The sequence below is a fragment of the Helianthus annuus genome, chromosome 6 (assembly GCF_002127325.2).
Source record: "Helianthus annuus cultivar XRQ/B chromosome 6, HanXRQr2.0-SUNRISE, whole genome shotgun sequence".
Classification (NCBI taxonomy): Eukaryota; Viridiplantae; Streptophyta; class Magnoliopsida; order Asterales; family Asteraceae; genus Helianthus; species Helianthus annuus.
In genome coordinates, this window is record NC_035438.2 from 56,042,125 (window position 1) to 56,065,749 (window position 23,625).

Genomic DNA, 23,625 nt, shown 5'->3' on the forward strand with positions numbered 1-23,625 from the left:
AGAAGTATGAACACTTGATTTCACTTTTTCAATAGTTAAATTAGATGATGGAAACAATGTAGATAGTAAGGAGGTTACAAATGGCTAAAAGAGTAAAAGGAGTAAAGAAAGGAAAGTTTTCATCATTATTAACTTTTTTTGTTTATTTAAATCATCTTTAAAAAAAAAAAACTCATATAAAAAATCAAGAGTTATATTATTTTTACTTAAATACAATATTGTTACCGTGGGTGAAGCTTTCACAGAGGCGCTGGGCACTGATTTTTCTCTAGTAGTATTAGTTTTATCATAATAATTGTTTTTGTAGTGGTATTAGATTTTTGAAAGTCCGACACCATCGATTTAGATTTTGAGAGTCCGAACCCCACTGAGTTTTTGTTTAAACTTTGCTTACATACCTTTCATAAAATAAAATTTTCTTTTTTTAAAAACACTTATTTACTATGCGTAATTTTACACATAACTGCGTGTAGCATATATATATATAACCATTCGCCGTTATACAAATACGTTGAATAATTATATATACATAGATTCTGAATTATACGAACACATATACCCTTGTCAAATTACACGTGTCATATTCTGGTAACGTTCTACCCTTATCAATACACATGTGTGTAGAAACAATTAACAGGTTTATTAATCAAATGTTTAAAAGTTGATAGATCAGGATAGTTAGTGTAATTTAGAAGTAGTGATAGATTAGTATCGATCAGTGTAATTTTGAAGTAGAATTATTTAAATTAAAAAAAGGTTTAGAAATGCAAATATAAGATTTGAAAATGTCAACTCATAACCGGCGACTGTTATAAACCCAAAAAACCCACAGTTAAAAACAAAAGTTGGTTCAAACTTCAAATGTTATGTATTACCACCATTACCATCTTTACGTGTAACTGCAACATTTAACCCCAAATCCAATCCCACCATTAAAATAGTGCACCTTTTGTAGGACCTTTACTTTCACTGTTAGGGCGGGAACTCCAAATTCACTTCCAAATTCTCCCTAGGGTTCCTTTCAATTTCAATTTCAAACTTTCTATTTGGGGCTTTTCTTAGGGTTTTTAATCTTCATGACCTAATTCAACCAATTTGTTCCTCATGATGAGCAATAGCAACGCTAGTATGAGTCTCCGTAAGGGCTCCAAGGTCTGGCTGGAGGATAGAGACACCGCTTGGGTTGCCGGTGATGTTACCGGCTTCGCCGGTCAACAGGTGCAAGTTGTCACTGAATCCGGTAAACAGGTAATGGATGATTCTGTTTTTGTTGATTTGTATGGAGTTTGTTGACTCTTGAGGGTTTTGACTTGATGTTTAACAGTTTAAGTTAGTTCATTGATTGTGTTTTTGTTGATTTATAGATATATTCTGTTTGAGACGGTTGTTATAAGATCCAAGAGAGGTTAGATCATGTATAGAAGAAGTTTTGTTGGTTGGAGTTAGGATTTCTAGTTGCTGGTTGATGTAGGAACTAGGAAGTAACCATAGATTGTCGATAACGGACAGATCGGAGTGAATAGCTTAGTGTTGAAACTAATTTATGTAAAATCTTAAGTTTTTTGGATATTAGGATTTTGCTAATATGGCTGCTTTGTTTCGGTTTACAGTGGAAACGTTTTGGTTCCGGATTTGTTAAATGGTGAAAGGATCACACAATAATGATGTTGTGGCGTAAATGTTGGTTCTAAATTAGAATGAAATCTAAAGTTGGAAGCTTGATACATATATGTATTGCAATCTGTAGGTTTTACGAATTGAATTTGTTATTGTTTCACGTGTTGGGTCCTAGTAAAGATTGTATTCATGGTTAGATTAATTCGGAATTCTGGATTTGCACTTTAATATGTAGAAATAGCAGTCGCACTTTAATTCGGAATTCTGGATTCGTTGATTTATGCAATTGGTAAATGATCCTATTCATGGTTAGATTAATGTTTTAATGCCAATGATAGGTCATTGGATAACTAATTTTAATGATTTGAGTTATTCATGGTTAGATGAATGTTGTAGTGATTTGAGTTATTGTAATGATAGGTTTACCATGGACACGTTTTGGTTTTCTTAAATGGTGAAAAGATCACACAGTAATGATGTTAAATGGTCTAATTGTCGGGTCAAAGTTAGAATGGAATCTAAATTATCAAGCTTGATACTTATATATTAATATATGAATATTTTATTCAATAGTATTACAAATCAAATTTGTTATTGTTTCACGTGTTGAGTCTTACTTTTAATATGGAGAAATAGTAGTAGCACTTTAATTTGGAGTTCTGGATTCGTTGATTTATGCAATTGGTAAATGATCTTATTGATGGTTAGATTAATGTTTTAATGCCAATGAAAAGTCGTTGGATAATTAATTATTATCCATAAGACAGTAACGTGATGAATAATGATTTGAGTTATTGTACTATGGCAGATATAGTATAATGGTAATTATCAAATACATGGACTGTTTGATAAGGTTGTTGTTACTTGTTAGGGGCAGGGTACATGGAATATTATCCGACAGAAAATATATGCTAAAATTACCAACCACATTAGCATTTTTTAGTAACTCAATTAATTGGGTAAGGATATAGTGTGAGCATCTCGAGCATAGTTGTCAATAGCGGCTATAGCGACTGCTATAGCGCGCTATGTAGCGAGGCGACCAAGTGTCGCTATCTGGGTCATAGCGACCGATAGCGTGAATAGCGACATTTAGGTTTTTTTGATGTAAATAGCAATTAGATATAGCTTTAAACTAGCTGGATTTATAGGTTTTTGTTAAATATACATGTAAAATAGCATATATACAAAGGTATTTTGATATGATATACATATAAAAATTTTCAAAATTCTTTTTCTAGTGTATCGCTATTTATAAAATAGTGGTCGCTATTCGCTATTAACAACTATCCTCGAGACATATTGTACTCTTTTAATTGGAAATCCATGATCAAAAAAATCTATAATAAAATTTAGTAGTGGGAAGAGCAGTCACACACACCTTGGGTTACCTTTTCGAGAGTCTAGGCTAACTAGTTCAGAGCAAAAAAGAGGTAATTGGGAAAAAAATGAAGAAAGGGAATGATTATTCATATGGACTAAAGCAAGTGATGTCATAATGTTCGTATTACGTGGCACTAACATAAATTTTACTTGTAACAGAAGCATATAAATAACAACCAACTTTAAATGATTAGTCAATTCATGATGAGAGACTTGATATAAGTGAATTATATGGAAAATGACTTTAGTCAGTCTAACCTTTCATGTTATTGTGAAGGTTTTGGCTTTTGCGGAGAAGCTGTTACTAAGAGATGCTGATGCAGACCATGGCGGGGTGGATGATATGACCAAATTGGCTTACTTAAACGAACCTGGAGTGCTTGACAATCTTAAGAAACGTTATGCACTTAATGAGATATATGTAAGTGACATCTTTCATTCTAATTTGACAACATTTTTAATAAAAGAAATGACTCATGGATTTCAAAATATACGTATGTATGTATACTTCGATTTTTTATGTGTATGTGTATACTCTCATACCTTCTCGGTTTTTGTGCATTTTCCCTCTTATGACCACTCACGCTATATTATCCTTGTTTTGCAATGCTTCTATTCGAATCATGTTTTTACTTGTTTTATTTGCTTCTTGATGTTTATGTCAGACGTACACAGGAAGTATTTTAATCGCTGTAAACCCGTTCACAAAGCTTCCTCATCTTTATAACGTGCACATGATGGAGCAATACAAGGGAGCTCCATTTGGTGAGCTAAGCCCTCATGTATTTGCTGTAGCAGATGCATCTTACAGGTTCGTTTAGTGTTGTGCTTTTTTTTTGTCCATGATGGTGGTATGATGCGTAACGTTAGCCTGTTTTTTGGTTGTTCAAATGCAGAGCAATGATGGGTGATGCAAAAAGTCAGTCAATTTTGGTTAGTGGAGAAAGTGGGGCTGGAAAAACCGAAACAACTAAATTGATTATGCAGTATCTTACTTATGTTGGTGGCCGTGCTGCCAGTGATGACAGAACAGTTGAACAGCAGGTTCTAGAAGTAAGCTCTGCTGGTCCTTATATCGGTTCATTGACTAGTATAAAGTCAATCACATTATTTTGACTTTTAGTTTCTTTTTCATTATACAGTCAAACCCCCTTTTGGAGGCATTCGGAAATGCAAGGACTGTTAGAAATGACAATTCAAGGTGATATATTAGTGTGAGAGATATAGCACTTATGCTCATATGCTAATACCAGGAATTTGTTACTGTTGCTTTCGATTGCAGTCGTTTTGGCAAGTTTGTGGAGATTCAGTTTGATGCAAATGGAAGAATATCGGGTGCTGCAATCAGAACGTACCTACTTGAGCGGTCACGTGTAGTCCAGATTACAGATCCTGAAAGAAATTACCACTGCTTTTACCAGTTGTGTGCGTCTGGAAGAGTACTCTCTCATCTATTTCACTCTCTTAGTCTCTTTCAATGATAGCTACACATGTTTGTATAATACACATATCTATAGCAAAAAAGTGATAACCATTTCGACACATGTTACTTTGGAGGCATATAATTATTTAATTATTATAACCTATATGCATATGTGAGGAGCATGTCATTCCACAACACACAATGCACATAACCAGCGCCTATTTTTCATTACAAAGTTTGTATGCACATTGTTTAGTTGGTTAGTCTCTTGTTTCCAGGACGCAGACAATTACAAGCTAGGTCATCCAAGCAACTTTCATTACTTAAATCAAAGCACGGTATATGAGTTAGAGGGTGTGAGTAGTGCAGAGGAATATGTGAAGACCAGAAGGGCTATGGATATTGTTGGAATCAGTAACGACGAGCAGGTACTCTACATTACTACAAACATATATATTAACTGATGTATTGTTAGTGCAATTTGTGTGTCCATTACCGTGCGAATAGGCTAGATGGAGTGTGCTGTATATGTTTATGTTTAGATAGGCCTAACACATGAGATCAGTCGACGCATGATAGATGCGGTTGATTTAGATACATACGTTCAGTTATGTTGAATGTATGTGACATGCGTGTTCGTGTTCCAATGCATGTGACATGCGTTTGAGGCTCCCAACGCATGTCTCATACCCTATATATAGGGAGTCATGCGCTGGACACCACAAGTTTGAGATTTTGGAGATCGAACACTGAACACACTTGCTCTTGCCCTGAGCTTAAAGACGTAAACTCTTTCGGTATCTTATAAACTCTGTGTTGACTAAACGTTATGCTCCCGAAATTGTTCTAATTATCTAAACTTCTGTCAAGAATGTGTATCTATACACTAATCCGTAGGATTCAAGTTCCGAAACATGATCTTTCATGTATTGCTTTTTAGAAGTTATGGATATGGTAGTCTACTACCATTTTTTACTGCTTTCTTCATGTCGGTTTCTTATCTTGATAGGAAGCCATATTTCGTACATTGGCCGCCATTTTGCATTTGGGGAACATAGAGTTTTCTCCTGGGAAAGAGCATGATTCTTCAATGGTGAAAGACGAGAAATCTAATTTCCATCTCCAGACCGCCGCTAACCTTTTTATGTGGGTACTCAATATCAGCTTAGGTTTTCGTGTGATTTTTTTCTCGTCAGAAAATGCGTATGGTTAATGGCTTTGTTTTCAGGTGCGATGCAAAACACTTGTTGGCCACTCTATGCACACGTTCTATTCAAACTCGTGAAGGGATCATAATTAAAGCTCTTGATTGTGATGCTGCTGTTGCGAGTCGTGATGCTTTAGCAAAGACTGTTTATGCTCGCCTGTTTGATTGGTCAGGCTTTATTTGCATATACATTTTTAATCTTTCTTTATTGATTCTCTATTTACTCAACCTTCTGTCTTATTTCAGGCTTGTTGAAAAGATCAATAGGTCTGTTGGGCAAGATAGTAATTCTCAAATGCAAATTGGAGTTCTTGATATATATGGATTTGAATGCTTTAAGCATAACAGGTCAGCTTTGATGACACATATGTGCATAGATGCACAAACATTATATGTTTGTACGTAAGCTTTTATAAAAACGTCCATTTTTGTTTTTCTGCTTACAGTTTCGAGCAATTCTGCATTAATTTTGCAAATGAAAAGCTTCAGCAACATTTCAATGAGGTGAGCGCTGATTTATAAGTGTAAAACTAAAAGTTTATAACATGTGTTATGGTGTTTTATTGCTAATATATATAAGTAGGTGATGTGAGGTATATTTTAACCTTTCCAGCATGTCATTAATCTGTTTTTTTTATTATTCCCGTACTTACCTTAATCTTCGCAACCATACTTTGCTGGATTGTTGCAGCATGTTTTTAAGATGGAGCAGGAGGAGTACCGGAAAGAAGCAATCACGTGGAGCTACATTGAGTTTATAGATAATCAAGATGTTTTAGATCTCATTGAAAAGGTTCTCTCTTATTCCGATAACGAATTAGTTTTATGACGTTACTTGCTGGTTTATATTGTTCTTTGACATTGCAGAAGCCTATAGGAGTAATTGCTCTACTGGATGAAGCTTGGTACGTATTGATTTTTACAGGATTCGTGTTAGTGCACATCTTAGCTGAAAAATATTCCTATCTTGATTTACATGTTCTTGCAGCATGTTTCCCAAGTCAACACATGAAACATTTGCAAACAAGCTTTTCCAGAATTTGCGGGCCCACCCAAGGTTAGGGAAGGCGAAATTCTCTGAGACAGATTTCACCATTTCTCACTATGCTGGCAAGGTAAGTCGTATATCATAGTGTTTAGTTTACTAACACAATACACATCTTCATAATATTCAACCGTATTTCTTCAAATGCAGGTCAATTATCAAACAAATTCGTTCTTGGATAAAAACCGTGATTATGTTGTTATTGATCACTGTAATCTAATGTCTTCGTCAAAGTGTGGTTTTATTGCTGGTCTTTTCCCAGCATTGGCTGAAGAATCTTCTAGATCGTCATACAAATTCTCTTCAGTGGCATCTAGATTTAAGGTATGGTTTATTTATTGAGGATACGAAGTTTTTTAGACATAGCTTTGTAATATTTTTGTTTTTTTTTGGTTTCTTCATGGTTATAGCAACAACTGCAAGCTCTTATGGATACCCTCAGCTCAACAGAGCCTCATTACGTCCGCTGTGTGAAGCCAAACTCAGTTAATCGACCTCAAAAGTTTGAAAATCAGAGTGTGTTACATCAGCTACGTTGTGGGGTCAGTGACATCTTATCCCTTTTCAATTTCTATTGTGTATTGACGTTCTGTAAGTATATCGGCAATATAGTGTACGGTGTGTCTTTGTGTTTTCTCAATTCTACACTACTTGACCGTGTTAAGTGAGAAGAAATATTTTATCAAATGATTGGAATATAATCAATATATACTTTCTATTTTATCTGCTTTATGTAATATCTTGTTCAATATATACTTTCTATTTTATCTGCTTTATGTAATATCTTGTTCAATTATTTGGGTGACCCACCAGCAACAAAACGTACAAATAGTATGTGTATGTTTTATTCTTTGTTTCTAGCAGCTTTATGAAGTTGTAATGTGATCTTCTGTAGGGTGTTTTGGAGGCTGTACGAATAAGTCTTGCGGGTTATCCTACTCGAAAAACTTACCATGAGTTTGTAGATCGATTCGGAATCATTGCCATGGAAGTTATGGATGGAAGGTAAGTTTAAGGCGGGCCCGCTGAGTGGACCATTTCTAATATTTATTGAAGCTGATTCTAATACTGCCTAAATTTTGACTTGCAGCTACGATGGACGAGCCATGACAGAAAAAATCCTGCAAAAACTTAAACTTGAGAACTACCAGGTTTGTTCATTCCTATGCTGCAACATAATACATGATTATGCTCATTTCTAATTAGGGTTACATTATTAGTTATGCAGATGACCTGCTGTTGCAATGATATATTGATATTGAACCTTTTATTTTATCTGATGTTTAATCTCTTCATATTCCTTTATAATCTTTTACAGTTGGGGAAGACAAAAGTTTTCCTTAGGGCTGGTCAGATTGGTATATTGGACTCTCAACGTGCTGGAGTTTTGGATTATGCTGCAAAGCGTATTCAGCTTCGACTTCGCACATTTATCGCACACAAGAGTTTCACGTTAAAGCGAGCAGCTGCAATTTCTTTCCAAGCATACTGCAGAGGTTCTTCACTTCAAATTTAGTTCGTATTTCATTTGTTCTTATTGTAAATTTGTAACAATTCACTAATTCATCATAACTTTTGAATGATATTTATGCAGGCTACCTTGCTAGAGTTACATATGCTGCAAAACGAAGAGATGCTGCTGCCATTTTGATACAGAAGTATATTCGTGGATGGCTGTTGAGGAGTGCTTATACACAGAAATACGTGTCGGCTTTACTCTTGCAAGCAAGCATCCGTGGTTTCACTACTCGGCAACGATTTCTACATATGCGGGAACATAGGGCTGCCACTGTAATTCAGGTACAGTTTTCACGTCTACACTTTTCTATATGCAAGATCTTACCATTATATTAAAAAAAATGTTTTCACAGGCTCGATGGAGGATGTATAAGGTTCGTTCTGCATTTCGACATCGTCATCGTGATATTACAAAAATACAGTGTCTTTGGAGAAGAAAATTGGCAAAGAGAGAGCTTAGGAAGCTTAAGAAGGTAAGGAAGCATTGGCTGTAGTTGTACCCTATGCTTCTGTACTTGTATCATCTCTTTCTTTCTATTTGTGTATGACTAATCATTTTCTTTTTCATATTTGACAGGAGGCTAATGAGAGTGGTGCCTTGCGCTTAGCAAAATCTAAGCTAGAAAAGCAGCTGGAGGATCTCACGTGGCGCTTGCAACTAGAGAAAAAATTAAGGGTATTGGTTTTGGTTTCGGTTTTCTTCTTACTAAACACTAACAGCAACTGTTTTCCTAATATATATATAGGGTAGGGATCATAAGAGAAGTCCACCATATTTGAGAAACTTGAGAAGCATTCTGGACCACACATTTTCCTAAGCTTCTCGTAATATACACATATGTATAGTTTGAAGTTGACTATATACATATATGTATATTGTCAAATCTTGAATTATACACATATGTATATAGTCAATTTTAAAATATACATATGTGTATATTACGAAAAGCTTAGAGAAAAATGTGTGGTCCAGAATGTTTCTCAAGTTTCTCAATTAGCCAAGTGCTTCTCACATGATCCTAACCCTATATATATAGGGGAAGGTTAACGTACAATAGCCCCTTAATGTGTGAAGATACGCGACTTCATTTACTTAATTACGCACTTTCTGATATATAATTACACACGTTATTTGCATAATTACGCATGGGTTGGGTTAAAACCTAATTACACACGTTATTTGCATAATTACGCATGGGTTGGGTCAACCCTAATTACGCACGTTATTTGCATAATTACACACGTTATATTGGTGATCGCGTATCTTTGCACGTTAAGGGCCTTTTATACTGAAAGTTTAAAATACAAAAGGCTCTTAACGTGCGAAGATACATGACCACCAATATAACGTGCGTAATTATGCAAATAACGTGCCTAATTAGGTTTTAACCAAACCCATGCGTACTTATACAAAATAACGTGCGTAAATATGTATTATAACGTGCGTAATTATGCGACCACGTGTGTAATTATGCAAAGTTAATTACTATTGTGCCACCGTGTTCAATTGAAGGCCTAGATTAGATCAGATGTGTGGTTGAGATGCTCGCGTACGCATCACACGAATGCAAGATAAGATAGTCCTCTACGTTGACTGGCCTCTATATATGTGTGTGTGTAATGCGACCACTATTTAATGCAGGGTTCTAACGATGAATCTAAGTCCGTGGAAATCGCGAGACTTCAGAAACTAGTACAATCATTGACCCTTGAGTTAGATGCAGCAAAGCTGGCTACAGTCAATGAATGCAACAAGAATGCAGTGTTGCAAAACCAATTGGAAATTTCGGTGAAAGAAAAAGCTTCCTTGGAAAGAGAACTTGTTGGAATGGCTGACCTGAGAAATGAGAATTCGTATTTGAAGGTAAGTAAATGTATTTTGAAATTTCACATGTAGTAACGCCATTTCAAAACCTGCTCGTTTTTGCAGAGTTCACTGAGTACATTGGAAGAGAAGAGCTCATCACTACAGAGCCAACTTACTGAAGCTAAAGAAGATGCATCTATTAACCTCAAAAAGTTAAGGGAGGTTGAGAAAACGTGCTTGCAACTCCAGCAGAAGTTAAAGAGGTGTTGTTTGTAATTTCTTTACTTCAAGCTTCTATATATGTATGTTCATTTGAAAGCCTCTTTTGAAGACCTTGCTAATCTGATTGTGTTGTTCTACATTTTCATTATTTTTCTACGTAGTTTTGAGGAGAAGTTCTCGAGTTTGGAGAAAGAGAACCTTGTTCTAAGACAAAAGACATTAAGTACCCCTCTGAAAGGAAACTGGCCAAGCAACACCAAGCCATTTATTGAGGTATTCTGATCTTATTGGTAATTTTAAGAGTAAATTACGCGGATGGTCCCTGTGGTTAATCAAAATTTTGGATTTAGTCCCTAGTTTTCAAAAGTATACAGATGATTCCTGTGGTTTGCACTTTGTAACGTATTTAGTCACCAATTTTTGCCATCTATGGTCCCTGTGGTTTGCACTTTGTAACACATTTAGTCCCCAACTTTTAGTGACTAAACGCGTTAGAAAGTACATACCACAGGGACCATCCATGTACTTTAGGCAAAAGTTGGGGACTAAATGCGTTACAAAGGACAAACTACAACAGGGACCATCCGTGTACTTTAAAAAAGTTGGGGACTAAATCCAAAATTTTTGTTAACCACAAGGACAAACTACAGGGACCATCCGTGTACTTTAAAAAAGTTGGGGACTAAATCCAAAATTTTTGTTAACCACAAGGACAAACTACAGGGACCATCCGTGTACTTTACTCTAATTTTAAAATGATAGTAGACTTTTGCTCGACTAAAAACAGTGCTTATTTTCTTATGTTTTTTTTTTTATGCAGAAGCTCTCTGGTGCACTTGCTCTTCCCTTCTCGGAGCGAAAATCTACATATGTAAAGATCAGTGTGCTTAGTTTTTCTAAAAATACGTTATTTTCTATTTTTCTCATGGGGTCTTGTAATTCTGGTGTAGGAAACACCTACACCTACCAAAAGTGGAAATCTTATGTCTCAAGGCGTGACCGATTCACGTCGGTCAAAGATGACTACTGAAAGGCACCAGGTTTGTTTTTCAACAAGATTGTCTGTATGGACACTTGCACCTCGCAATTTGTATGATTGTTCATTGTCAAACTTTTGTCACAGGAGAATTCTGAAATCCTCTTACGGTGCATTAAAGAAAACTTGGGATTCAAGGATGGAAAACCGGTGGCTGCTAGTGTCATATACAAATGCCTTCTTCATTGGCATGCCTTTGACTCTGAAAGAACTGCGATATTTGACTTCATTATAGAGAAGATCAACAATGTTCTTAAGGTAATTTGTTCACTTTGAGCTGGTTTTGTTTGTAGATCTACATTCTACAATTTCTACTTGTTTCCTTTTTATAAAATTGGCGAAATTACTATCTGTTTTGTATGCTCTATTTTGTAGGAGGGGGATGAGGGTGTTACCTTGCCATACTGGTTATCTAACGCTTCAGCTCTTTTATGTCTGCTGCAACGGAATTTCCGGTCTAATGGTTTCTTGACACCTATATCTCAGCGTTCCGGTGTGTCCACTTTACCCAATGGGAGGGCTGCACAAGTAAGTTCCATACTGAATGCCGGTGTGTCATATTATCGTGCATTTTGTGTAATTTACTTAGCTATGGTTTAATGGTATGTTGTATGCAATTTTCAGAGCTACACTCCACACAAATATATCGGGTTTGATGATGGTATTTCACCTATGGAAGCAAGGTATCCGGCGATACTATTTAAACAACAGTTAACCGCTTGTGTGGAGAAGATATTTGGCTTAATACGTGATAACTTGAAGAAGGAAATATCACCTCTTTTAGCTTCATGCATCCAGGTTAGTGTTATATTGTTATATCTCACTTATTCATATATAATAGTTTCTGTTGTTTCGTTGGTGTCACCTTTTATGTCTATTTTTTAAGTTCTAGCACTTAGTCATATGAAAAATTCTTTGTGAAGGCTCCCAAAAATCAACGAGTACACGGTGGTAAACCGTCACGGTCACCTAGCGGCATTCCTCAGCAGGCTGCTGGTAGTCAGTGGGAGAAAATTATAGAGTTCATGGATTCTCTTATGGACCGCTTACGTGGAAATCATGTATTGTAACATCTCTTACTCTTTTTATTTAGGTTGTAATTATTCGTGAAACATATGCTGAACCTCGGTAAATGGTACATGCAGGTACCTTCGTTTTTCATTCGTAAGCTTACCATCCAGGTCTTTTCATTCATCAACATATCACTTTTCAACAGGTATTGCTTTTTGTATTTGAAATATATATTCTCTAGGTTTTATGAGATTTTTTTATATTAATTAAGAACATTTTTTTAAAGTCTTTTATTGCGACGAGAATGTTGCACGTTTTCCAATGGGGAATATGTCAAGTCTGGTCTAGCAGAACTGGAGAAATGGATATCCAATGCAACAGAAGAGGTATTTTTTCTTCATAAATATTTTGTTTCTTTTAACATGATAGATTTGTTATAAATGCATATATCCCTTTGAGGCTGACTCAACAACACTCAATTTAGTTTGCGGGACAATCTTGGCGTGAGCTAAACTATATCAGACAAGCGGTCGGGTTTCTGGTAAGTTGCTGCTTGCTACAGTGATCTTTACTGGTAGAATAATGTTTTTTTATCTTCGTTTCACTTATAAATATTTTAATTCCTATAGGTAATACACCAGAAAAGAAAAAAGTCTTTGGAAGAGATCAGACACGATCTATGTCCGGTATATCTTAATTTCAGCTAAAATACGACTTACTTTTTATTTTTTTTATCAGACATGACATTTAATTCATCAATTTGGACAGGCATTGACTGTTAGGCAAATATATCGTATAAGTACAATGTACTGGGACGACAAATATGGGACTCAGAGCGTATCAAACGAGGCAAGTATTGTTAGTGATTTATTGGTGTAACAGTACGGACATAGTCTGAATGTTTTTCATGTTTTCTCTAGGTTGTTGCCGAGATGAGAGAAATGTTGAGCAAGGATAGTCAGAATCTCACATCCAATTCGTTCTTGTTGGATGATGATCTGAGGTAAGTTGCTTATGTTTCTCATATTTCCAAGAATGAATTACATATGGTCAATCATTTTATTTGACTTGTTTGAGATACAACTTAACCTAAATCTACCCATTTATAAGAAAATCGATTAAAATGGCCAACCGGGTGACTGTTGTGTGTATTGCAGCATTCCATTCTCTACCGAAGACATCTACATGACGATTCCCGCGATTGATCCTTCAGATATAGAGGCCCCTGCATTCTTATCTGAGTATCCTTCAGCACAGTTCCTTCTTCAAAATCCCAAGTGAGTCGTCTGTGCATAATAAGATAAAGCTGTGGCTGTGTAGCAAATGGGTTATGGTCTTAGTTTAGGACAAGTATTAGATGTCAAAGGCCAAGTTCATGTACATGAAGTATCACATTCACAACCTAACCTACTAGTATTGCATAATATAAAATGCACCAATAACCTTTGTTTTAAATTCTTTTGTAAAGCTTGTATTCATCATTTGTTGTTAATTCTAGTGGACTGTTATCAAAATCAAATGGTAGATATTGTTCTGTTTTGGTCAACATTCCAATCTTTATTCAATGCAAGTTAACCAATGAGAACGATCTCAACGCCAACGGTCTATTGATTTGAGGTCGTGTAGCACACGTGGTAAAATCATGCTCTTCTCTCTCAATCGTAAAACTCAATTTCGAGGTCTTGGGCTTCTTACATATCCTTCTCGTGTTTATGTTTGATAGTTTAAAAGCTCCAAGATTCCTTCGCTTTCTCGTGTAAGCATTTTCCGGCTTTGCAATATCTTGTACTGAAGATGTCGTCGGCCACACATTACCTAGACACGCAAATGACTTTGATTTGCCGTTGTAGAACGATGATATCCCTCTCCTGTAACAACAAAAAAACACATTATACCATAAACGTCACATACAACGATTGGTCATGTCAGTAACACAAGCCTTGTGTTTTCCATCTTTTCAAAAAGCTTAACAACACCTGGCTTCGATACTACAAACTAAACAAACATAAGACTACGCTTAGTAGAATAACTAATAAGTGCAAAAGTTACTCCTACGTCACTTAAACGACACAGAGAGTCCTGACGAACAAATTCGTTCGACCTAGCTTTCTTCACATATGTTGAAACAAGAGTAACCTGCGATTTGCATCGATGTGGTTCGGTGACCAGATCAACTTGCGTCCTTGTTTGTTTTTCGCTACACTATAAGGACGCAAGTTGATTTCGTCATAAAACCACATGAACACAAATTGCATTTTTACTGAGATCTCCAATTCCGTATGATCATAACAAACATTTCGTAACCTTCACGAAATCACAACATCAAATCTCAATTACTACCAATTAACCATAACAAACCGAATCAAAACAGAAAGTAAACCTGATCGGAAGCGCTTGTTCCAGAGCCTGAATCGCATCATCGAAACTATTATTATTATTATTATTATTATTATTATTATTATTATTATTATTATCGTTTTTCCGATCATAACTGTAATGACTCTCAGCAACGTCTTCTCGATCGGCATCGCTATCGTCTCCGATGGAAGAACTACTAGACGAATTGCATTCATCTTCCGGTACGATCAGCGGCACTCCGGCGGTTCTTACATTTGTCTCCGATGACCGGAAAACGCCGCTGATGAGGTCATCTCCTCCTTTTTCGCAGATCGTCTTCATCTGAAGTGATAAATTTGGCAGAAATGTAAATTGCGATTTGGATTATTATATATGTGTATGAAGGAGGAGGAGGAGGGAGGAGGCTTGTTTATGAAGATGACGATGTCATTTTTGCTGAATAGGATCCTAATCATGTTGTAGATAAGTCAAAACAGCCTTGAATTCACTAATTCTTTTTATTTTTTTATTTTTAAAGGAAGTGATTATAATGTTGCACCCATGATTTGTATTTTTTTAGATATAAAAGTGTGACCACTCGATATTAGAGGAAACACATAACATATAGATTAGTAAAACGCGTTCGAACAGTTAAGTGGTACCGATATCATATAAATTTTGTAGGTCTAACAAAAGCATATAAAATAAAGTATGTATGATTATAGATGTTACAAGACAAAAAAAACTTACAACACTTCGTTCTCTTATTTGTGACAAGAGATCATCGGACACATGTACATTCGGACAAGTCTTGATTATAGATGTTACAAGACACATGTGCATTCGGCCAGGTGTCATTTTTTTTAACGGCAAGGAACGACATGTCAACCATCGTGACACCGGGCGCTGTGGTCAAGGTCGACTACTCAACCGTTGCCAGCCCATTGGCTCTCCTAGATGCGCGGAAACCCGACCTCCACCCGCTCGAAGGCACGACAATGGAATAATCGGTAAAACCTCGCCTCCCATTCAAGACAAACTAGCGCCACCCATATTCGCTATTCACCTGGATGCCGCAGAAAATAATGGAGAGCGTGGGATGTGAGATTAAATATATTATTAATGTAATATTTAATCTTGTAGCCTTTATAATCATTTATATTATATTAGATCAAAATATATTAATAACCTATTAATAATTAGTTGGTAATTGTTGATGGACCATATTACCCTTATTAACTAATTAGGTTTCCTCTTGGGTGTATAAATAAGGGGATTATTAGAGAGTTTAAGGGTTACACAAAAATTACACAATCACAAACCCTCATAACATCAATTTTCGGCTCTCTCCCCATAACCGAAATCAAACCTACTTTCGGTTCTTCACCATCATTACCTTACACTCTAAGGAGGAACCAGATCATCCTGACAATCATGTCGAACTCAATGGCTGCATCTCTGACTGGATTCTCTACCGGCCTGTCTGCTGTAACAGGTATGTTATTTATGTTTTCCATTATGTTTAAACAGGACTTATCCAACATGTGGTATCAGAGCATATGTTGATTAATCAGTTCTGGTTTTGTATCCATTATTCTGGGATCAAAAATCTGGAAAACGAAATTTTAAAGTCTCAACAATCACGGCTGGTTTCGAGTTCTAATGAGCCGAAATCACTGTTTTCGGAAAATATGTTTGATAATTTTGACTCGAAACCATAAATGGGATAATAATATCCGAAATCTGTTAACTGAAATCATAAAATTTAGATTTCGGATCCCAGATTATGTTTTTATTTTTTGGGTTCATCATAATGTTCTAAGAAAACTCGAAAATTCCCTAACTTTTGGAATATAATTTAGATTAGTGGGTGTTTTTACTGTTTTGATCTTAATTTTATCTAATAAAGTTTTTGAAAACTGTTAAAGAGATAATCAGTTATTATTTACGAAATCTTTTGATAATTTAGATCAGCAATAAAACAGGAAACACTATCCCACAATCCCTAAAATTTCGAGTTTTCAGTTATCATCACAAAACAGCTGTTAACAGGGATTCGAGATCATCAGACTGCGAATCGAGACCATCAGATCTCGACTCGAGACCACAAGGTCTCGACTCAAAATCATAAGGGCTCTCAAATCTGTACAACTCGAGACCAAGGTTGCTACTCGAGACCAAGGTTGCTACTCGAGACCATAAGGCATAACTCGAGACCACAAGGTTGCGACTCGAGACCATAAGGTCATAACTCGATACCATAAGGTTGCGACTCGAGACCATAAAGCTACAACTCGAGACTAAGGTTGCGACTCGAGACCTCATAACTAACTCGAGATCTCAAAACTCAATCGAGACCATGACTCGAGACCTCACTCGAGACCTCATCACCTTAGGCTGTTTAAATGTGAACTAAAAACAGGTGGTTTGCTATTAAATACTTGGTTTTGTTAACACTTAATTAATTAATCAGAATCAGATAATTTTTACAAAACCAAAATAGCTTTACTTGAATGAGCTTCTGATGTATTAATTCTGGCCAAAGCTGATTTAATACATCTATTTATTGTTCAAGTATTATGAAAGCTATGTTGAGTATGCATTACAAACGTGAAATGTCTTAATTCTGGCCAAAGCTGATTTAATTCATTTATGTTTAGCATGCTTGACAAGTGCATAACTAAAGTGATTGTCTCATTTCTGGCCAAAGCTGATTTGTCGCGATTACTTTGCACATATACTTAAATGATTACACTTCTGGCCAAAGCTGATTTGTCTTCGTTTAAGTAGAATTTTTACTAAGTCTATTATTTTGATGTTAGTAATAGACAATATCACAGCTTCATAATTAAAATGGTCATTATTTATGCCTGCCTTAGTATAACATGCTCTTAGATCACATTAGGACTTCTTCTTTTGTATCATAACTTGCTCATCTTATTTCCACTATCAGCACCCAATTGCGGATTCCACCTTTGACTGGTGATAACTTCGCTGAATGGAAGGATGCCCTCATGCTTACACTAGGATTGCTAGACTTTGATTATGCTCTAAGAGAGAATAAGCCAGCGGACCTTATCGCTACAAGTACTGCTGCTGAGCAGATAGTCCATGATAAATGGACTAGGTGTAACCGCATGTCTCTCATGTTCATGAAGCAGTCCATTCATAACTCAATCAGAAGGGCCATTCCTGATTCTGAAGATGCTAAAACCTATTTGGCTTCTGTGGAGAATCAATTCAAGGGAACATCAAAGGCACACGCAAGCACTCTTATCCTCAAGCTGGTGACAACTAAATATGATGGGAGGAGCGGCATTCGCGAACACATCATGATGATGCATGACATGGCCAATAAGCTGAAGGGCCTTGAGATGGAAATCAGTGATGGTTTTCTTGTTCACTTCATCATCACTTCGCTTCCTTCGTCCTATGAAGCATTCAAGATCAATTACAACACTCAGAAAGACAAATGGACGATGAGTGAGCTGATCGCTATGTGCGTGCAAGAGGAAGAGCGTATGAAGATGGATCGCACTACTGATGTTGCTAACTTCACCACCTCCAGCTCAAAGAAGAGGAAGCACAATTATCAAAGAAAGGATGCTTCTAAGGTTCAAAAGCCAAATCCAAATTCTAATATAAGAACACCTTCCAGCTCTAAGAGCTCCTTAGGCAAACCCTATTGCAAGTTCTGTAAAAAGACAGGACATAAGCAAAAGGAATGCCCTGACTTCAAGGAGTGGCTGGCTAAGAAAGGTAACGATTTTTTCATGATACTTGAGTCCTTTAATTTAAATGTTCCTGCTAATTCTTGGTGGTTTGATTCTGGTTCTATGGTTCATGTTACCAATTCACTTCAGGGATTCCTTACAATCCGGAAGCTGGGAAGAAACCAAAGAACACTTAAAGTTGGGGATGATCAGGAATTAGAAGTGAAGGCCATAGGAACATTACAATTATTTTTGAAAACTGGTTTATGTATTAAACTTTATGATACCTTATATGTTCCTGAGGTAACTCGGAACCTTGTATCAGGACCAAAGTTAGACATGGACGGTTTTGTCGTTTCTCATGGTCATCGCAAACTCTCTATTCTCTATGATTTCGTTGTTTATGGTACTGGTATTCTGGATGGTGGTCTCTATAGATTAGAACTAGATGATAATTTTTCCAAATCTTTGTTGTCATATAATATAAATGAATCACTCACAAAGATGGAAAAGAAACAAATTCGAGACTTAGAGACTTCATCTATGTTGTGGCATCAACGTTTAGGCCACATCTCAAGAGAACGATTAAATCGTCTCGTAAAGGATGAAGTCTTACCTCCTCTCGATTTCACTGATTTTGGAACATGTGTCAAATGTCTTAAAGGCAAAATGACATCAACGAATAAGAAAGGTGCCACTAGGAGCTCTAATTTATTAGAACTCATTCACACTGACATTAGTGGTCCCTATCAAATCGCTGGCATCACAGGACATACTTCATTTATCACTTTCATTGATGATTACTCTCGTTACATGTACTTGTATCTTATTAAGGAAAAGTCTGAATCTCTTACAACCTTTAAAGATTATAAAGCTGAAGTTGAAAAGCAATTAGATCGTCAGATTAAAGTTGTGAGATCAGACAGAGGCGGTGAATATTATGGAAGACATACTGATGTGGGTCAAGCTCCTGGTCCATTTTATGAGTTTTGCAAGGGCCAGGGGATTGTGAACCAATACACCATGCCTGGTACACCTCAGCAGAATGGTGTCGCTGAACGAAGAAATCGTACCCTTATGAACATGGTGCGCAGTATGTTAGCCAACACTAATTTACCATTATTCCTCTGGACTGAAGCGTTAAAAGCAGCTGTTCATATACTCAATAGAGTTCCTTCTAAGTCTGTCCCTAAAACTCCTTATGAACTTTGGACAGGAAGGAAACCGAGTCTTAAATATATGAAAGTATGGGGCTGCATTGCTGAAGCAAAACTCTATAATCCTTTCCTAAGGAAACTTGACCCTAAAACAGTTACCTGCTTCTTTATCGGGTATCCTGATCATTCAAAGGGTTATCGTTTCTATTGTCCTTCCCATGTCACCCGTATTGTTGAAACCAAGCGTGCTGCGTTCCTGGAGGATTTCAAGGTCAGTGGGAGCAGTACCAACCCTTACGAAGAATTGCAAGAAGTACAAGACGCGGCGGGGGGGGGGGGGGGGAGAGACTCGTCGCTTAGCATTACTCCGTTTACTCCTCTTGTACCCCATGCAACTGCACCTGAAGCCACTGCACAAACTCAAACTCCACAACCAGAACCCATCATACCTCATAACGAAGGCACATCAAACGCTCAAAACCAAGACAACGCTGAACCCGAAAATCAACTCAGGAGGTCATCTAGGCAGAAACGGCCTACTAATTGGGATGATTATGTTACCTACCTGACTGAAATGGATGCTGGAAAGCTCAATGATCCTATCTCTTATGATGAAGCCATTAGCAGTGATCAGTCTTCTGAATGGAACAAAGCAATGATTGATGAGCTTGAATCCATGAAGAAAAATGACGTTTGGGATTTGGTAGAATTACCAAATGGTGTCAAACCTGTAGGTTGTAAATGGGTGTTCAAAACAAAACTGGATCCGAATGAGAACGTTGAACGCTACAAAGCGAGATTGGTTGCAAAGGGCTACAATCAGAAAGAGGGAATTGATTATCAGGAGACGTTTTCACCCGTCTCTCGTAAATATTCATTAAGGATCGTTATGGCCCTAGTAGCTCATTTTGATTTAGAGCTACATCAGATGGACGTCAAAACTGCTTTCCTTAACGGAGACTTAGACGAAGATGTTTACATGAAACAACCTGAAGGCTTTAAACCTGAAGGTCAGGAGCATCTAGTCTGCAAGTTGAAGAAATCCATTTATGGGTTAAAACAAGCATCACGTCAATGGTATCTCAAGTTTGATGAAGTCATGAAGAGGCAAGGTTTTATGAAGAATCAAGTGGATCAATGCACCTACCTCAAGATGAGTGGGAGTAACTTTACTATACTTGTCCTTTACGTAGATGATATTCTATTGGCAAGTAATAGTTTAGACATGTTGCATGAGTCGAAGCGGTTACTCTCGCATAACTTCGACATGAAGGATCTCGGAGATGCTTCTTACGTCATTGGCATCGAAATTCACCGAGATAGACACAAAGGGATCTTAGGATTGTCTCAAAAGACCTACATAGATCGTGTCCTTACACGTTACAACATGCAACAGTGCAAACCCTCCGTCGCTCCAGTAGTTAAGGGAGATGTTTTCGGTTCATTCCAGTGTCCGACAACAGAGGTTGAAAAGGAGCAAATGAGCCAGATACCTTACACGCCAGTAGTCGGGAGCCTGATGTATGCTCAAGTCTGTACTCGCCCAGATATCGCTTATATTGCAGGAATGCTAGGCCGTTATCAGACTAATCCTGGCCTAGATCACTGGAAAGCAGCTAAGAAGGTCCTCAGATATCTGCAAGGGACGAAAGACTATAAACTGACTTATAGAAGAAGTGATCATTTAGAAGTGGTAGGTTATTCTGATTCTGACTTTTCCAAATGCAAAGATGACAAGAAATCCACTTTGGGCTACATCTTTATGTTAGCAGGCGGACCTATCTCATGGAAAAGTCATAAACAACAGTTAACTACAACTTCCACAATGATGGCAGAATACATTGCTGTTTACAACGCAACCTGTCATGGAATGTTGCTTAGAAATCTGATCACTGGACTCAAAATCGTTAATTCCATTTCTAGACCATTGAAGCTTTACTGTGATAACTCAGCTGCCGTTAGTTTCTCGAACAGTAACAGTTCGACTGGAGCTGGTTTATATCTCGATACAAAATATTTGTTCGTACGTGAACGAGTTGAGGAAAATAATCTTTGTATTGAGTATATTAGTACTAAAGATATGCTAGCAGATCCGATAACTAAAGGTCTCCCACCTAAAGTTTTCGAAGAACATGTAACGAATATGGGACTTACTAAAGACCTTATTTAATGGCACATTGTACTAGCTTATGTTTTAATTAATAAAATTTCCTCAGTTTGATTTTGTATGTCTCTAATATATGTTCTGCCGGTGTAATGACATATAGACAAATATAAATACAAATCAAACGCTAAAGGGCTTATACATATTTTGGTCGTAACTATTAGGTTTTAAATTGAGGCTATAGTATGATTAATGGGGGTCCTGAGTCGAATGATGATTCAATGGCTGTATTTCTCTGCTATAGTTCTTGCTTTAAAGCTAAAATGAGTGTTTACTCCTGGCCAGGCTTACCTAGTACTCATGATAAATGATTACTCGGCTAAGTGGGAGAATGTGAGATTAAATATATTATTAATGTAATATGTAATCTTGTAGCCTTTATAATCATTTATATTATACTAGATCAAAATATATTAATAACCTATTAATAATTAGTTGGTAATTGTTGATGGACCATATTACCCTTATTAACTAATTAGGTTTCCTCTTGGGTGTATAAATAAGGGGATTATTAGAGAGTTTAAGGGTTACACAAAAATTACACAATCACAAACCCTCATAACATCAATTTTTGGCTCTCTCCCCATAACCGAAATCAACCCTACTTTCGGTTCTTCACCATCATTACCTTACACCCTAAGGAGGAACCAGATCATCCTGACAATCATGTCGAACTCAATGGCTGCATCTCTGACTGGATTCTCTACCGGCCTGTCTGCTGTAACAGGTATGTTATTTATGTTTTCCATTATGTTTAAACAGAACTGATCCAACATGGGAGTCGAACATGGGTCACAAGAAACACCAAGTCTTTCCCCAATCACTCCACCACAACTTAATTGGCTCCAAGGGTCCTTATTGTTTCTTTATTTTCATGGGTAATACACCAAACACACTATTAATACAGACACTTTTGGCTGATGGTAGCCTCATGATTTTTCAGATCGGAGGTTATGGGTTAAAGTCTCGTCTAAGATAAAATCAATGTTGAGTTAAGCTAGGGGGTTTTTTCAATTGTGGATTGGTCGGGCCACTACGTTCTCTTTTTCATGCAGGATTGGTGATCCCTATCCCAGGACTTTGCTGTTCATTAAAAAAGAAAAAAAAGGGCACAACCTTTCAATGCTATATGAGTATTAATTGAGTTAAGGCTCGAAAGCCAAATTAACATATTTCAAAACAAGACTTTTCTAACCGGACAAAACATGTGGGAGAAAAAAACATAATCGTGACACAAAATCTCAATTTCAACAATCACCATAACGTTTCTTTGGGTATCCAATGCACCATGTTACCATTTTGTGTCAAGTTTAGCCAAAATCACTATATTGCTAAAAACCATATTTGTTTTTCTATTAAGCCTTGGGTTACCATCGAAATCCGTTCTAATGGCGATTTTAACACATTGCCAAGAATTGCTAATGGTCAATAACTCCCAGATACAAATTCTTGGTTATGTCAAAAAGTATAAGTATAATACTTCATAAAATCAATTTCATCATTTATTTTTTCTTAACTTATATTTTGTGTACTTATATTTTGAGTAAAATGCCTGGATGGTCTTTGTGGTTTTGTAAAATAACACCTTTAGTCCTCAACTTTTAGAAATTACACCAGTGGTCCCTGTGGTTTGACAGTTTGTTACTCGGATAGTCCCTGAAGTGGTCGAATGATGGCGGTGGTGGTGAGGGTGTTTGCAGATGAATGTGGTGGTGGTGTGGGTGTTTGCAGATCAATTGTGAATTGCAAATCTGATTATGAAACTCAATCGGATCTACTTAAGTAATTGATGAATTGCGTTCGAATTTATGATCTAAAATGATGATGTAGCTTTACTCTTAAGAGTGGCTTGTAAGAACAAAACAATGGAATTTTTTTTGTACTAAGGGTATGTTGGTCATTTTACATGGAGTTAACGGAGAAAACTAACGGACATCCACTCTAGGGATTATCCGAGTAACAAACTGTCAAACCACAGGGACCAC

General features: G+C 36.7%; 2 protein-coding genes across 2 annotated transcripts; one reads left to right on the forward strand and one right to left on the reverse strand.

Annotated features, from left to right (window-relative positions):
• Positions 1 to 856: 856 nt before the first annotated feature.
• LOC110878917 (myosin-15) lies at positions 857 to 13,804 on the forward strand. Its single transcript, XM_022127313.2, has 38 exons — positions 857 to 1,248; positions 3,278 to 3,421; positions 3,666 to 3,811; positions 3,897 to 4,053; positions 4,143 to 4,201; positions 4,283 to 4,439; positions 4,702 to 4,851; positions 5,433 to 5,569; positions 5,652 to 5,798; positions 5,877 to 5,978; positions 6,077 to 6,134; positions 6,322 to 6,423; positions 6,498 to 6,535; positions 6,619 to 6,745; positions 6,826 to 6,999; positions 7,086 to 7,217; positions 7,571 to 7,680; positions 7,766 to 7,826; positions 7,994 to 8,171; positions 8,270 to 8,475; positions 8,547 to 8,666; positions 8,771 to 8,869; positions 9,836 to 10,057; positions 10,124 to 10,263; positions 10,384 to 10,495; positions 11,043 to 11,093; positions 11,173 to 11,262; positions 11,346 to 11,516; positions 11,634 to 11,786; positions 11,883 to 12,056; positions 12,182 to 12,319; positions 12,404 to 12,474; positions 12,556 to 12,655; positions 12,754 to 12,810; positions 12,899 to 12,955; positions 13,038 to 13,118; positions 13,190 to 13,272; positions 13,427 to 13,804. Exons 1-38 carry the CDS (start codon positions 1,105 to 1,107, stop codon positions 13,548 to 13,550), a joined length of 4,572 nt encoding a protein of 1,523 aa, XP_021983005.1. The 5' UTR covers positions 857 to 1,104; the 3' UTR covers positions 13,551 to 13,804.
• Positions 13,310 to 15,088, reverse strand: LOC110878918 (uncharacterized protein DDB_G0287625). Its single transcript, XM_022127314.2, has 2 exons — positions 14,650 to 15,088; positions 13,310 to 14,137 (listed from the first exon to the last, which is right to left on the reverse strand). The coding sequence occupies exons 1-2, from the start codon at positions 14,946 to 14,948 to the stop codon at positions 13,831 to 13,833; spliced, it is 606 nt and encodes a 201-aa protein (XP_021983006.1). The 5' UTR covers positions 14,949 to 15,088; the 3' UTR covers positions 13,310 to 13,830.
• Between the last annotated feature and the right edge of the window lie 8,537 nt (positions 15,089 to 23,625).